The sequence below is a fragment of the Lucilia sericata genome, unplaced genomic scaffold (assembly GCF_015586225.1).
Source record: "Lucilia sericata isolate MDLA Ls3-8-SP2 unplaced genomic scaffold, ASM1558622v1 Contig005447F_arrow, whole genome shotgun sequence".
In the NCBI taxonomy this organism is placed as follows: domain Eukaryota; kingdom Metazoa; phylum Arthropoda; class Insecta; order Diptera; family Calliphoridae; genus Lucilia; species Lucilia sericata.
The window spans coordinates 6830-20598 of record NW_023997541.1 but is presented as its reverse complement, the minus strand read 5'-3'; the positions used below and the strand labels follow the sequence as shown (position 1 = coordinate 20598).

The following is a 13769-nucleotide window of genomic DNA, read 5'->3' as shown; positions in this document are numbered from 1 at the left end:
CGAATAATCTTTTGTCAAACTATCAATATTTATTTGTTCTCAAATTTTATAAACGTTATCTGATAATTAAGTAGCTCAGAAATTGAATTTTTCATAGCAAAGTTTTCATGCAAATATTATTTAACTGTCACATTAAAAAGTATTAATTAATCTACTTTATTATTTTATTTAATAAACTTTTAGGCTTCTGATAACAAAAAACTTATAGAGAAATAATTCCTCCCCTAGTTAGACACACTTTGAAATTGGCTTCTTAGTTGGGCCTCCTTAATGAGACGCTCCAATTCTTTATCCTTTTGGGCACGCATTTCATCTATAATACTTTCACGAAAACCAGCATCTTTAGCTGGATCATTTAGAACCGGTTGATCTCTCGCCTGCTGCAGTTGTTGAGGTACCTCTGTAGACAAATTAGTCTGAATACTTTGTAGATTTTGAGCTCCTAACGAGGATATATTTTGCCAAGAATCTGTGCCAAACCATATCGATAAAGCATCATTATAATCGGTATTATGGGTACGAAAAGGGTTGGAAGGACTGCCAAAACCCAAATGGCTTATGGTATCACGCAAAGTTTTGGCCAATTTCTGAATTTTACTCGAATAAAACAACAAACTAGCGCCTATAAGATGTGCCACAGATCTTAAGCAGCGGCAGATGTGTTTTTTAAGTTCAGGTTCTGGAAAATGTAGAGGATTTTTGCTAAAGTAACTAATTAGTAACTTACAAAACTTACCATAGCCCATAAACAAATCATATTTTGCACCCACTAAAACTATGGGAAAGGGCATTAGCTCTAGGGTATTTAAATCCATATGATCTTTTTTAACACGTTCTTTAGCTTTTTCATATAATAGATCAGTTAACTCTTGTGACTGATGTGACACTATCTCCTGACAGCCTTGCTTTAGACCCAAATAAGCAGCCTCTAAATCTGACCATAACTTTCGAGGCTGTGATAAATCCAACATTATAACTGCGGCGAAATTTACTATGCCATGACTTTTTAAGGGAACTCTTAGCAATTGTTCTGAATTATGTAAAGAACCCAATTCCCATATATTAAGCACTTGTTTTTGCAAATGTCCAGTTCTACGACCATATGAGTATTCGAGAGCCAAAGTGGGTTTGGAGGTATCTTCTCGATCAAAAAATGTATTAATAGCGGTGGTTTTACCTACGCCCTTACTGCCGAGAATAAAAACTGTGCGCTCCTTGGGACCATTTTCCACTTGTAGCAGTTTTAATTGCTCTTCAGCCAATTTAAAGGCAATATCTTGTATGGTCTCCTTTTTGTTGGAATCACTTTCCATGCTTGCTAGTTTTCTAGTGATAATAGTTTTGTTATAAGCTAAATTATCATTTTTTTCAACACGTTGCTATAGTAACGGTTGTCAGTTTGAAATGTTTTTGCTGGCTTCCCTTAAATGCAACTCTGTTGTTTATATTTTATTATTATAAGGTTGGCAACGCAATTAAAACGTGAAAAATTCTGTGAGTAGGTTAATAACAATTGCATTTTACTTTAAAAGTACGGCTAAGAAAACTCGTTAAATAAATAAACATTTCAAAATTAACATTCAAGTGTTAAATTTACGTTTTTGTTTTGTTATTTGTATTTTCTATTAATTTCCAATTCTGTGTTAAATATTTGTTCAACGTACAAGAAAGTAAGTTATATTTTTAGTTTAGTGGGAAATTTAAATATTCAATAGATGAGAGTTGAAAGAAAACGTGTAAAATTAACGACATAAACAATAAGAATTGTTAATTTTTATCAATGCCAATTTAATTAACATCATTATGATTTGATGGCGTGAAGTTTAGTAGTAAAAAGGTCTTTGTTTACAACTCTAGATACAAATTGAGAGTTTTGTGATTAAAAATTGTATCACATGCGTGTGAGAAATCTGAACAAAACATTTGTGAGTGTGTGTATTTTTTAGCTAAACTTTGATTTTTGCACAGTGGTGATAAAGTGGAATGTATGGAAAGAAAATAAATGTAAATAAAAACGAAAAGTAATTTGCAGAGGTCCTTGTAGAAGGCCTAATTCGTTTTTTTAAGACCGATTCTAATTAATGTTGATTTGATTTGATTAATGTTGTTATGAACATTATATTGAATACAGTGTTACCTTAGAAAATGTTCCCCAGGTGGCGTCTTAAAGTGCACACTCATTCTATGGAAAGAATTTAGAACTAGTTCTTTGACCAATGACATTTTCCAACCTCAGAATTAACTATGTATATGGAAATAATCATAATTTTAGTAAATTAGTAGAGTTTTTCCAAAAAATAAATTTTCACTAAAAATCTCTTTTTTTTTTATCAAAAATATTAATTTTAACCAAAAATCTTCTAGTCAGTAAAATTTTACTTAAAGTTTTATGGTTGATTTCTATTTTTCAAAAAAAAAAATCTATTTTTACCAAAGATCTATTTTTTTTACTAAAAATCAATTTTTTCCCAAATATCTAATTTTTTACTAAACATCTGATTTTTCCCAAAAACACACGGATTTTTAGAAATCCGTTCTTTAACAAAAATCCTATTTTTCACTATAAATCCAAAAATTCGGGTTTTCACCAAAAAAAGGAATTTTTCACTAAAAGTCTTAAGTTTGACCACAAATTCGATTTTTCACAAAAATTTGAATTTTTAATAAAAATTTGAAATTTTAATAAAAATTTAATTTTTAACAAAAATTTTAATTTTTAATAAAAAGTCTTTTTTTTCGTTTGGCGTAATAACAATTTACAAAAACGATGCATCGCGATGCAGAAACGATCGTAATGCAGAATTTAGCCAATCCTACTTGCATAACTGAATTGGGAAACGTGTAATCGAAATGCAGATAGTGGTGAATATTCGCCAAATTTATGACTGAACATTAAAATTTTCTCTAAAAATCGGTTCTTGCAGAAAGTTCACTAAAAATCTGGCTTTATGTCAATTTCAATTTTTCCTAAAAAAATCCAAAATCCAAAAAAATCGGAATTTTGTCTAAAATTTTGTTTTATGTTTTTTTTACTAAAATCTGTGTTTTCACTAAAAATGCGATTTTTTACTAAAATCTGATTTTTCACTAAAATCTGATTTTCATTAAAATATGTATTTTTCAAATTAATTCCGTATTTTCACTAAACAGTCTTACTAAAAGTTGAATTTTTCACATAAATTCGGTTTTCTAAAAATAATTATATTTTCTACTAAAATACAGATTTTTCCCAAAAAATTCTATTTATTTTTTCCAAAAAAAATCTATAAAAAATTATTTTTTTATTAAAAATTTTAATTTTTTTAAAATTGTGTTTAATTTGTGTTTAAAGTTTTTTTTTATTAAAAATCCGGGTTTTCACTAAAAATACCATTTTTGACTAAAAATTTAATTTTTTTACACAAATTCCGGATTTTCATTTAACATTTTTTATTAAAGTCGGAGTTTTTACTGAAATTAAGATTTTTCTCAAAATATTTTATTTATTTTTTACAAAAAAATTATTCTTTTATTAAAAATTTTTTAAAACTAAAGTTTTATTTAAAGTTTTTTTTTTTACAAAAAATATGGGTTTTCACTTAAATACGATTTTTTACTAAAATCTGATTTTCACTTCACATTTTTCACACAAATTCCGAATTTTCACTAAACACTTTTTAGTGGGCAGGGTATTATGCATTTGTAGCACCCAAAAATATTGGTCCTACACCCATTCAGCTCAGAATCACTTTCTAAATCGATTTACCTATGTCTGCCTGTCCATCTGTGTGTCAATGTAAACCATGTGCGTACGCTACAGGTCGCAATTTTCAAGATAATTTGATGAAATATGGTACATACTCTTCTTTTGACCAAGGACGAATATTGAAAATGGTTAAAATCGGTTTATTATTCACCTAGCCCCCATACAGCCGTACCCCCCGAATAGGGCTTTTGAGCTCATAAATATGTTAAAGGTTTTTATATCACTCCAAAAATCTGCCAAACTTAGTTTTATATAAATCCTAATGATACTGCTGATATCCCCAAATAAAGTCCCCTTCAGAAATTGACTTGATGGTCAAAATTCACTTAAAAATACTAATATCACGATGATATATTGCATAAATAACTTTAATGTAGACTTAATTAAATACCGCTACCAAAATTTATAAGGATAGTCCCACTTAACCGCCTGCCCCATATAAACCTACTTTGTAACATAGTCGCTGCTGTAGGGTATCATATGGCCGGCCATGTCCGACTATATATTCTTACTTGTTTTTACTAAAATTTTGTTTATTTATTATTTATTTTTCAAAAAACTTAACTTTTTTATAAAAAATTTAATTTTTATTAAAAATTTAAGTTTTAAGAAACAGGTGTACCTTTGTCCCACTGTCATGTTATTACTCATTAAGCTTATAACTCGAAAAAGCAAAGTTTTATTGCTTTAGCACACGTTTTTGTTGTTGCTTTTTATATAAAAGAGAGAAAGACAACTTTTCACTAACTTTGTTTTACTGAATTTGTGCTTTTGCCTGTTAAGAAAACAAAAACAATAACAACAACCAATGTACTTTAGTTAGTAGCAGGCGAAGTTAAGTTGGCAACGCGCACTCTCGAAAAAAATACAAACGTTATTTTCGTCGTCAAATAATAACAACAACAAGCAGCAAAAATAAAAACGAACAACTAAAACACAACTCAATTACTCAGCAAGACCGACGACCGACCGTTTTTAAAATAGTAAAAAGTTATTATTCACAGTTGTTGTTTTATACGGTTTAGGTGAAGTCATACACAAACGGTCCTTGTAAAATAAGAAGAAAAAATTATTAAATAAATTTATTGTTTTTCTTTTTTTTTTGGGGTTTAACTTGTAAAATATAATATAAATAACGAAACATTTTAGTTAATTTAATAAAAAAATATAAATTTAGTAAAACAAAAGTGAAAAAAGTGAAGAAGTGTGAAGTTAAAATCAATTGCCATGAAAAATATATAGAGCAATAAAGCAAATAGATAAAAATTAATAACAAAAATAAAAGAAGTAAATTAAAGTAAGTAGCTGTTGTTGCTACTTATATATATTTATATTTACTACTTTGTATATTTTGCCATTTAGTATTTATTGTGTAATCACAGAGAAATCGAAGTTTGGTTGGAAAATTGAAGTTGCAAAAAAACGAAGCTAAGTTATAAATAATGTAAAAAAAAATAAAGTATAAGGAATATGTGTTAAAAGGAAATAAATATCTAAAACTTAAATTGCTGATTGACAAGTGTAAAACAAATTGTTTAAAACTGCTTAGTGTTCAAAAAAAAAAAAAGCACAATTGCAAATTGGATTTGTAGATTGTTTTCCTTGTGCTGCCTTCCTTGAATTTAGCAAATAATTTAAACATTGCCGTCAGAAAAAGGTGGGTAAGTTTAAGTTTTTTCTTTCTTTTCTGCTTTTCATTCATTAAAATTAATCATTATCCTTTAGTTAACGTCATAGTTCATTTTATGTTAACGGCCTTTTTTTTGTTGTTTTTGTTCATATAAAACCACAAAAAAAAGTAAGAAATTTTGTTAATATTTCTCTATTTAAAGGGCGCGCACAATTTTTCTAGCGAAATTTGTATGTATATAAAAGTGTGTATGTAGGGATGTACTCTTTTCTTCGGCCTTCCTACTACTCCTCCTCCTCCACCCATCGTTTTTACTATTTCTCTGCTGACTGACTTCCTTTTTTCTATATTGAGCACGAGAGCCGGAGATGTACATGAGAGTACTTTCTTTTTGGTACTTTAAGGGAAGAATTATGAAATTCTTTTGCACATTTACTGGACTTATAGATTTTTTGTGAGTCTTCGTTTATTTTGCCCAAAATTGGAGCGACATCTACTTTTACTTCATACATAGTAATGGATACATTAAATGGCTAAAAAGCGGACATGACCGATTGTATACCAGACCATGAATTAATAGGGAACTTTGAGGCTCTGATTCCTGGTAGAATATCATGGTGAAGCGGAACATCAGAGCAAATACTAAGGAGTTCAGTTAGTTAGTTAGTTAGTTAGTAGTTAGTTAGTTAGTTAGTTAGTTAGTTAGTTAGTTAGTTAGTTAGTTAGTTAGTTAGTTAGTTAGTTAGTTAGTTAGTTAGTTAGTTAGTTAGTTAGTTAGTTAGTTAGTTAGTTAGTTAGTTAGTTAGTTAGTTAGTTCGTTAGTTAGTTAGTTAGTTAGTTAGTTAGTTGTTAGTTAGTTAGTAGTTAGTTAGTTAGTTAGTTAGTTAGTTTAGTTAGTTAGTTAGTTAGTTAGTTAGTTAGTTAGTTAGTTTTTAGTTAGTTAGTTAGTTCGTTAGTTAGTTCGTTAGTTAGTTAGTTAGTTAGTTAGTTCGTTTTAGTTCGTAGTTCGTTAGTTCTTAGTTAGTTGTTCGTTCGTTAGTTAGTTGTTAGTTTTCGTTCGTTCGTTGTTCGTTCGTTCGTTCGTTCGTTCGTTCGTTCGTTCGTTCGTTTTCGTTTCGTTCGTTCGTTCGTTAGTTCGTTCGTTCGTTCGTTTCGTTTCGTTCGTCGTTCGTTCGTTCGTTCGTTCGTTCGTTCGTTCGTTCGTTCGTTCGTTCGTTTCGTTCGTTCGTTCGTTCGTTCGTTCGTTCGTTTCGTTCGTTCGTTCGTTCGTTCGTTCGTTCGTTTGTTTCGTTCGTTCGTAGTCGTTCGTTCGTTTCGTTTCGTTCGGTCGTTGTTCGTTAGTTCTTAGTCGTTTTAGTTCGTTCGTTCGTTTCTTTCGTTCGTTCGTTAGTTCTTTCGTTCGTTTTCGTTTCGTTAGTTCGTTCCGTTAGTTAGTTCGTTCGTTGTGTGTTAGTTCGTAGTTCGTTCGTTGTTCGTTCGTTCGTTTTTTCGTTCTTCGTTTAGTTGTTAGTTAGTGTTCGTTTCTCTCTAAAGTACATTTTCTATCATTTTCTTTGCTCATCCCGATGAAGCATAATAGGATTTGTTTGTTGTTTTTTTTTTGCTATGGTTGTTTGTTAATGTTTTTGGGGAAGTTGGCAATAACAAAAACAACAAACCAAAAATCGATTTTTCCTTTACTACACAAGCTGCCCCTAAAAATGCTGCTACTGCTACTACATGCTGCTACCATCGCTGCTAACGTCACTACGCTACATAAAATGTAAATTGTATTTGTATTCCTGATTCCCTGCCTGCACCACTGCTCCTTGCTGCGACCCACTTCTTACTTTAATTGTGAATTCACACTTTCGTGTCAATGCCTGGTGGACAAGAGAAATGAAAAAAAATAACAACAACAACTTCCTAACTACCGTATGTTTTGATAAAAAAAGCTTACAATGTAAATCTGAAAAAAACAAATTTATTGAACATTTGTAAAGAAATAAAAGAAAACAAATTGAATCCTGTTTTTCTTTCATTGTGAAATTTGTTTCGCCCGTCTTGCATTCCTTCTCCTTTCCCTTCTTCGTTTGTCGCAAAATTTTAATAGAAATTTATAATTGAGTTTTTTTTTTTTGTTAGTACCTAAGTATGTTTTGAAATTAATGATAATGATCTCGATAATTACATTATTTGTGATTACAAATTATATTGCCCTTGTTAACTGTGAAATTAAAATAGATTGTGTAAAGAAACCAAAGTTTGCATTGAGGCCATTCACAGTTTAGTGTGAAAATTCAGTAATTTTTGTAGTGTAAATGTATATAAAAAGAAGGTGAAAGAAAAAAATTTCCTTAACTTAAAGTTTAAATGCCTTCGATTGTCTATTATTTGAAAGATCGTATGTAATCAATCATTCTTGTCTAGAAGTTGGGAAGAAGTCGGAAAATTTATACCAATTTATGTAAGCCCGATCGTAGGTTTCCTTTGCGACAATTTATGTTCATTTGTTTCTATTTAATACTAATGTGATGCTTTTTGGTCTCGCTTCGAGAAAGACTTTATGCCATAGAACTTCACGGAACAACTTGGAATAATTTGACATGGTTTAAACCCAAATTAAAGGACTGATGTATGGTAATGTCTATAAATCGGGATAAGTTCGGTGCTGTTGTCGAGGCAACAAAGAGGAGTGACTGTGATACTAAGCGTTGGAAATGAGTTGGTGTCATGTGTATATGAAACGTCATGGGTGTAGGGGTGTGCGGACCTTACCCATCCATATACCGCGTATCGTATGAATGAGAAGTATGTTGGTATCTTATACAAGTGATATTAGTTAATTTTTCTTCTTTGTATATATTCAGGGTTTACTCTGTTCATACCAGATTTACCACAGTGTCTAAACTGTGAGTAAGAACAAGTCCTCGCCTTATTTGATGGATTCGAATGTTTCGGTCTACCGATTAAGTCTCTAGGCGCAGTTGCCAACTCAGCAGAGGCCATCTCATCTATGTGGTTGTAAACTGAAATTATGTTTTTGCATTTCTGAAGTTAAGCAATCGGGTAGCAATGGTCAGAGATTAGATAACTCGAGTACTTAAGCAAAGTGTTTGTACATGGACCGACAGAAATAGATAATAGTTATACACAAAGGGGCGTTGATGAGCCATCTAATCAGCTCAACCTGTGGTTGAAAAAGCACCACCGTTATAAAAGGCCAACGCGGCAGATGTTCCCGCAAAGCTCTACGACTTCTTTGTAAACGAGGATAAAGACTGCTGTAACTTTAAGCTTCCTATTGTAATCAAGATTGAAGACAGTCGTCACTTTATTGTCTCTAAGTAATTAAGAGAGTAAACACTTTAACTTAAATGTAAAGGTTCATTGCTCCTTTAACGTCTTTGGATTAGCGTTCTGTCGGCCTCTTTGTAATTTACGGAGTGCACAAGCACATGTTAAAATAGCTTGGGTCACTTCTGTAGTTGGTTGGCTAAGGGTTAATGTTCAAATCCCTAAACTATTTAGGACATCAAGACCAATTAAAAATTCTTGCATACAAGAATGAATATTGGATAAATTACTTTAACAACTTTAATTTAAACAAATTAAATATTAATACATTTACATACTTACAATTCGATAAATTTTTATTGCTAATTGTATCAGTTTACTTACATTCATACATATTTATTTATGTATTAATTTCTGACACTTGTACAATTACAATAATAAAAATTTTACACAAATGATTTGCATCTCACAATTTTATCTGTCATCTTTGTGTAATTGAATACAATTAAATGCATTAATGGGTTTTATAAAAGTTCTTACTATATAAAAACAATTTATGAATATTGTGATTACAAGTTGTATTTAAAATGTACAGAATAAATGAAAAACTTAACATTTAACCTTTTGTATAATAAAAAGCAATTAATCTTTTTAACTAAATAATAATTGATAAATCCTTTAATCGACAGTAGGGTTTATAATATTCGAAGTATTGAATAGGTATTAGAATATCCCTTACATTACAGGTCAAAGTTATAAATTCTACTCCATTTTATATCTTTGTTAAATCTTATTCAGCTAGATTATTATTTTGTTGCTTCACCTTTGCTATCCACTGTTTGTTGTGTTTTTTATTAACCCGCTTTTTAATAAATCTCTTAAAAACATAAACATACATAAACTACTGTCGAATTAATTCTAAGAAATAGTTTTAAACCGTTTACTATTTCTTTCTGACTCAAGAAATAAAAACTGGTTTAAATTTAAATTTAATCTAAAAATTTGTATACGGAAAACAAGCAACAAACCTGATTATATTTAATTTCCACTTAAAAGCAGTATTGTAATTATAATTTATCATTTAACGCTTTATATACATACATATTCTTTTTGTTTTTGTTGAAAAAAAGTGTAGTATTTTTAAACACTTTTTACCATAATTTAACGATTCATTCCAACCATGAATAATTTTTCTCTTAATAAGGTCAAAACCGCAAAAAAAAAAATTTGTTTCTTTGTTGGTAATTTATATGAAAAAAAAGTAAATGTTAAAGTTGATGTATGTGTAGAAGTCAGTGAATAATATCGGGGGTATTCACAGATCACATTGTTTAAAGCGAAAAATTATGGAATTATGTCTTCAGAACCGAGGTCGCATTACTCGAAAAGCAAAAGATCCACTAACAAATCAGCAAGAGCAGAAATGTCTAGATGATCCCTATGTTAAAAGATATTGTAGTCTGATCTGTCTTTCAATGAAATATTTTCACTTAGGGCGGGTTTCTTACTACTCAGTTAAACTAGGCTTAACTTGCTGTTAGATTAAACTCGGAACAAATGTAGGCGGACTTTAACCGATGATTGTGTTTTTCAGTTATGGATTTAAGTTCAGTTAACTTTGTTAGTATTGCCAACTTTTCACTCAAAAATATAAACAATGAACAGCTGTTTTTTGCAAATAATACTTTTGTAAAATGAAAATTTTTGGAAAAATGTTAAATAAACATTTAAAACAATAGTAAATAAAACAAAACGAATCGGAAAATTGCAATTTACTTAAAATATTAAGTTTTTGTTCTTCCGAAATCATTGTTTTATTGTTTTTGTTAATTGTGTCTTCTCACTTATAACTTAAGTTTAATTGGCCAATAACACTCAGTTAAACTAAGATAATAAGTAACGTTACTGTTTACTGAAAAACACAAAACATATATTAAACTAGGTTTAAACAAAGAATGTAGATTATCTTTATCTGAAAAACCCGCCCTTAATCTCATAAGATAGCAGTAGATCTGGCTAATCCTCTTTATATGGAACTGCACTAGATATTTTATTGCATTTTCACAGCACTACCAAAGACATTTTATTAAATTTACATTTAGCAATTAAGTATTTTCCATACCGATTTATTCTAACCTTCAATGTTGTGAATAAATTTAGTTAATTAGTTATTTTTAGTATAAACAGAACAATTTACCCTCTAATGACCTTAATAGATATTTATTACGAAATATTAATTAAAATTAAATAAAAGTTCTAACTCACTTCTGGTTCATTTCTAGTTCAGTTCTAATTCAGTTCTAGTTCAGTTCTAATTCAGTTCTAGTTCAGTTCTAGTTCAGTTCTAGTTCAGTTCTAGTTCAGTTCTAGTTCAGTTCTAGTTCAGTTTAGTTCAGTTCTAGTTCAGTTCTAGTTCAGTTCTAGTTCAGTTCTAGTTCAGTTCTAGTTCAGTTCTAGTTCAGTTCTAGTTCAGTTCTAGTTCAGTTCTAGTTCAATTCTAGTTCAGTTCTAGTTCAGTTCTAGTTCAGTTCTAGTTCAGTTCAGTTCTAGTTCAGTTCTAGTTCAGTTGTAGTTCAGTTCTAGTTCAGTTCTAGTTCAGTTCTAGTTCAGTTCTAGTTCAGTTCTAGTTCAGTTCTAGTTCAGTTCTAGTTCAGTTCTAGTTCAGTTCTAGTTCAGTTCTAGTTCAGTTCTAGTTCAGTTCTAGTTCAGTTCTCAGTTTAGTTCAGTTCTAGTTCAGTTCTAGTTCAGTTCTAGTTCAGTTCTAGTTCAGTTCTAGTTCAGTTCTAGTTCAGTTCTAGTTCAGTTCTAGTTCAGTTCTAGTTCAGTTCTAGTTCAGTTCTAGTTCAGTTCTAGTTCAGTTCTAGTTCAGTTCTAGTTCAGTTCTAGTTCAGTTCAGTTCAGTAGTTCAGTCCGAGTTCAGTTGTAGTTCAGTTCTAGTTCAGTTCTAGTTCAGTTCTAGTTCAGTTCTAGTTCAGTTCTAGTTCAGTTCTAGTTCAGTTCTAGTTCAGTTCTAGTTCAGTTCTAGTTCAGTTCTAGTTCAGTTCTAGTTCAGTTCTAGTTCAGTTCTAGTTCAGTTCTAGTTCAGTTTCTAGTTCAGTTCTAGTTCAGTTCTAGTTCAGTTCTAGTTCAGTTACTAGTTCAGTTCTAGTTCAGTTCTAGTTCAGTTCTAGTTCAGTTCTAGTTCAGTTCTAGTTCAGTTCTGTTCTAGTTCAGTTCTGTTCTAGTTCAGTTCTAGTTCAGTTCTAGTTCAGTTCTAGTTCAGTTCTAGTTCAGTTCTAGTCAGTTCTAGTTCAGTTCTAGTTCAGTTCTAGTAAGTTCTAGTCCAGTTCTAGTTCAGTTGCTAGTTCAGTTGCTAGTCGTGTAGTCAGTTGTAGTTCAGTTGTAGTTCAGTTGTAGTTCAGTTGTAGTTCAGTTGTATTCAGTTGTAGTTCAGTTAGTTGTAGTTCAGTTGTAGTTCAGTTGTAGTTCAGTTGTAGTTCAGTTGTAGTTCAGTTGTAGTTCAGTTGTAGTTCAGCTGTAGTTCAGTTGTAGTTCAGTTGTAGTTCAGTTGTAGTTCAGTTGTAGTTCAGTTTTAGTTCAGTTCTAGTCCAGTTCTAGTCCAGTTCTAGTTCAGTTCTCGTTCAGTTCTAGTTCAGTTCTAGTTCAGTTCTAGTTCAGTTCTAGTTCAGTTCTAGTTCAGTTCTGTTCTAGTTTAATTCTAGTTTAGTTCTAGTTTAGTTCTAGTTCAGTTCTAGTTTAGTTCTAGTTCAGTTCTAGTTCAGTTCTAGTTCAGTTCTAGTTCAGTTCTAGTTCAGTTCTAGTTCAGTTCTAGTTCAGTTCTAGTTCAGTTCTAGTTCAGTTCTAGTTCAGTTCTAGTTCAGTTCTAGTTCAGTTCTAGTTCAGTTCTAGTTCAGTTCTAGTTCAGTTCTAGTTCAGTTCTAGTTCAGTTCTAGTTCACGAGAACTTAACTAGAACTGCACAAGATCTAATTACATAGCAGCTAAACAGGACTTCAAATATTTCGGATAACCAAACTTCTATCATCTCATAGCCAATTAGGAAACCGCAGTGTTATTTTCAATTTTATTCATGCCCCAATTCCCCCGAATGCATTCCTACAAAATAAACATTTTTATTTGCTCTTGGTTTTTTTTTGCAACATTTACCACAACATTTGATTAATGATGTTGCAATTATTGTATACTTGCCTCCAGTTAAAGAATCAATAATTTGAAATGTTTTGGCTTGAAATCCAAACAAGCAACTTAAATAGACAACCTACAAATAAAATGTATTTGTCAATTACTCGCATATACATTTAATGTAGTGTGTGTGTGTGATTGTATGTTTGTGTAAAAGTGTGGGTATAGTAAGATAATCCTACATATTGCAACATCAAACTGTTTTAACAATCTACTTTGAATTAAGCTCACAAATAAAAACCAAACCAAAAAAAATGTGAAAAAAATAAATAAGTAAATAGAAGAAGCAACATTTATAAGACTTCTTCTTGATACGAACCCAACCAAATACTAGAAGTACTAAAACAGGAAATTCATTGCCAACAAGGTGTGTCATACATCTATACAGACTTTTGCAAATATACACAAGAGGTAATACAACCACAGTAAATACATGTATGAACTACTACCACATACTATTTACGAAAACAAAAGCTAAATGTTGCATCATTGACTTCCGTTTTCAGAAAGTTTGTGTTTGGGTGTGTGTGTGTGTAAAAAGTACTCATCACATCAATCTTATATTTACCACTTTGTAGCGCCACTGTGTTATAAAACTAAAATTGGTTTTTCTTTTACATTTTTTTCATTTCTTGCAATGATAAATGTTTTGAACTTGGCAACAGGACGCAGTAGTTATAAAATCAGGATATTGATCGTTTAAAATTGATTTCAATTATCATACAAACATTAAAAAAGTAATAAAATTTGACAGCTATTCTGTTGAGGAAATTAAATTCTATTTGTTTAATAATTATGCAACTTTTTAAAGGATTTTTTGAATAATTATATTTGTATATTTCATTGATTAGATTTTTAATTATATTCGTTAAAATTAGTTCTTAAGCAAAATTTTACTCATTATTTTATGACACGTTTTGGGGCTTTAGCTTCTGCC

At 30.6% G+C, this 13769-nt stretch overlaps 1 protein-coding gene across 1 annotated transcript; it reads right to left on the bottom strand.

Annotated features, from left to right (window-relative positions):
• Positions 1-238: 238 nt before the first annotated feature.
• On the bottom strand, positions 239-4493 carry LOC119615502 (cytoplasmic dynein 2 light intermediate chain 1-like; the record flags this gene model as incomplete). Its single annotated transcript, XM_037971507.1, has 4 exons — positions 4368-4493; positions 2138-2231; positions 737-1326; positions 239-679 (listed from the first exon to the last, which is right to left on the bottom strand). Coding segments are annotated over exons 2-4 (1117 nt in total), but the record flags the coding sequence as incomplete, so codon positions are not given.
• Between the last annotated feature and the right edge of the window lie 9276 nt (positions 4494-13769).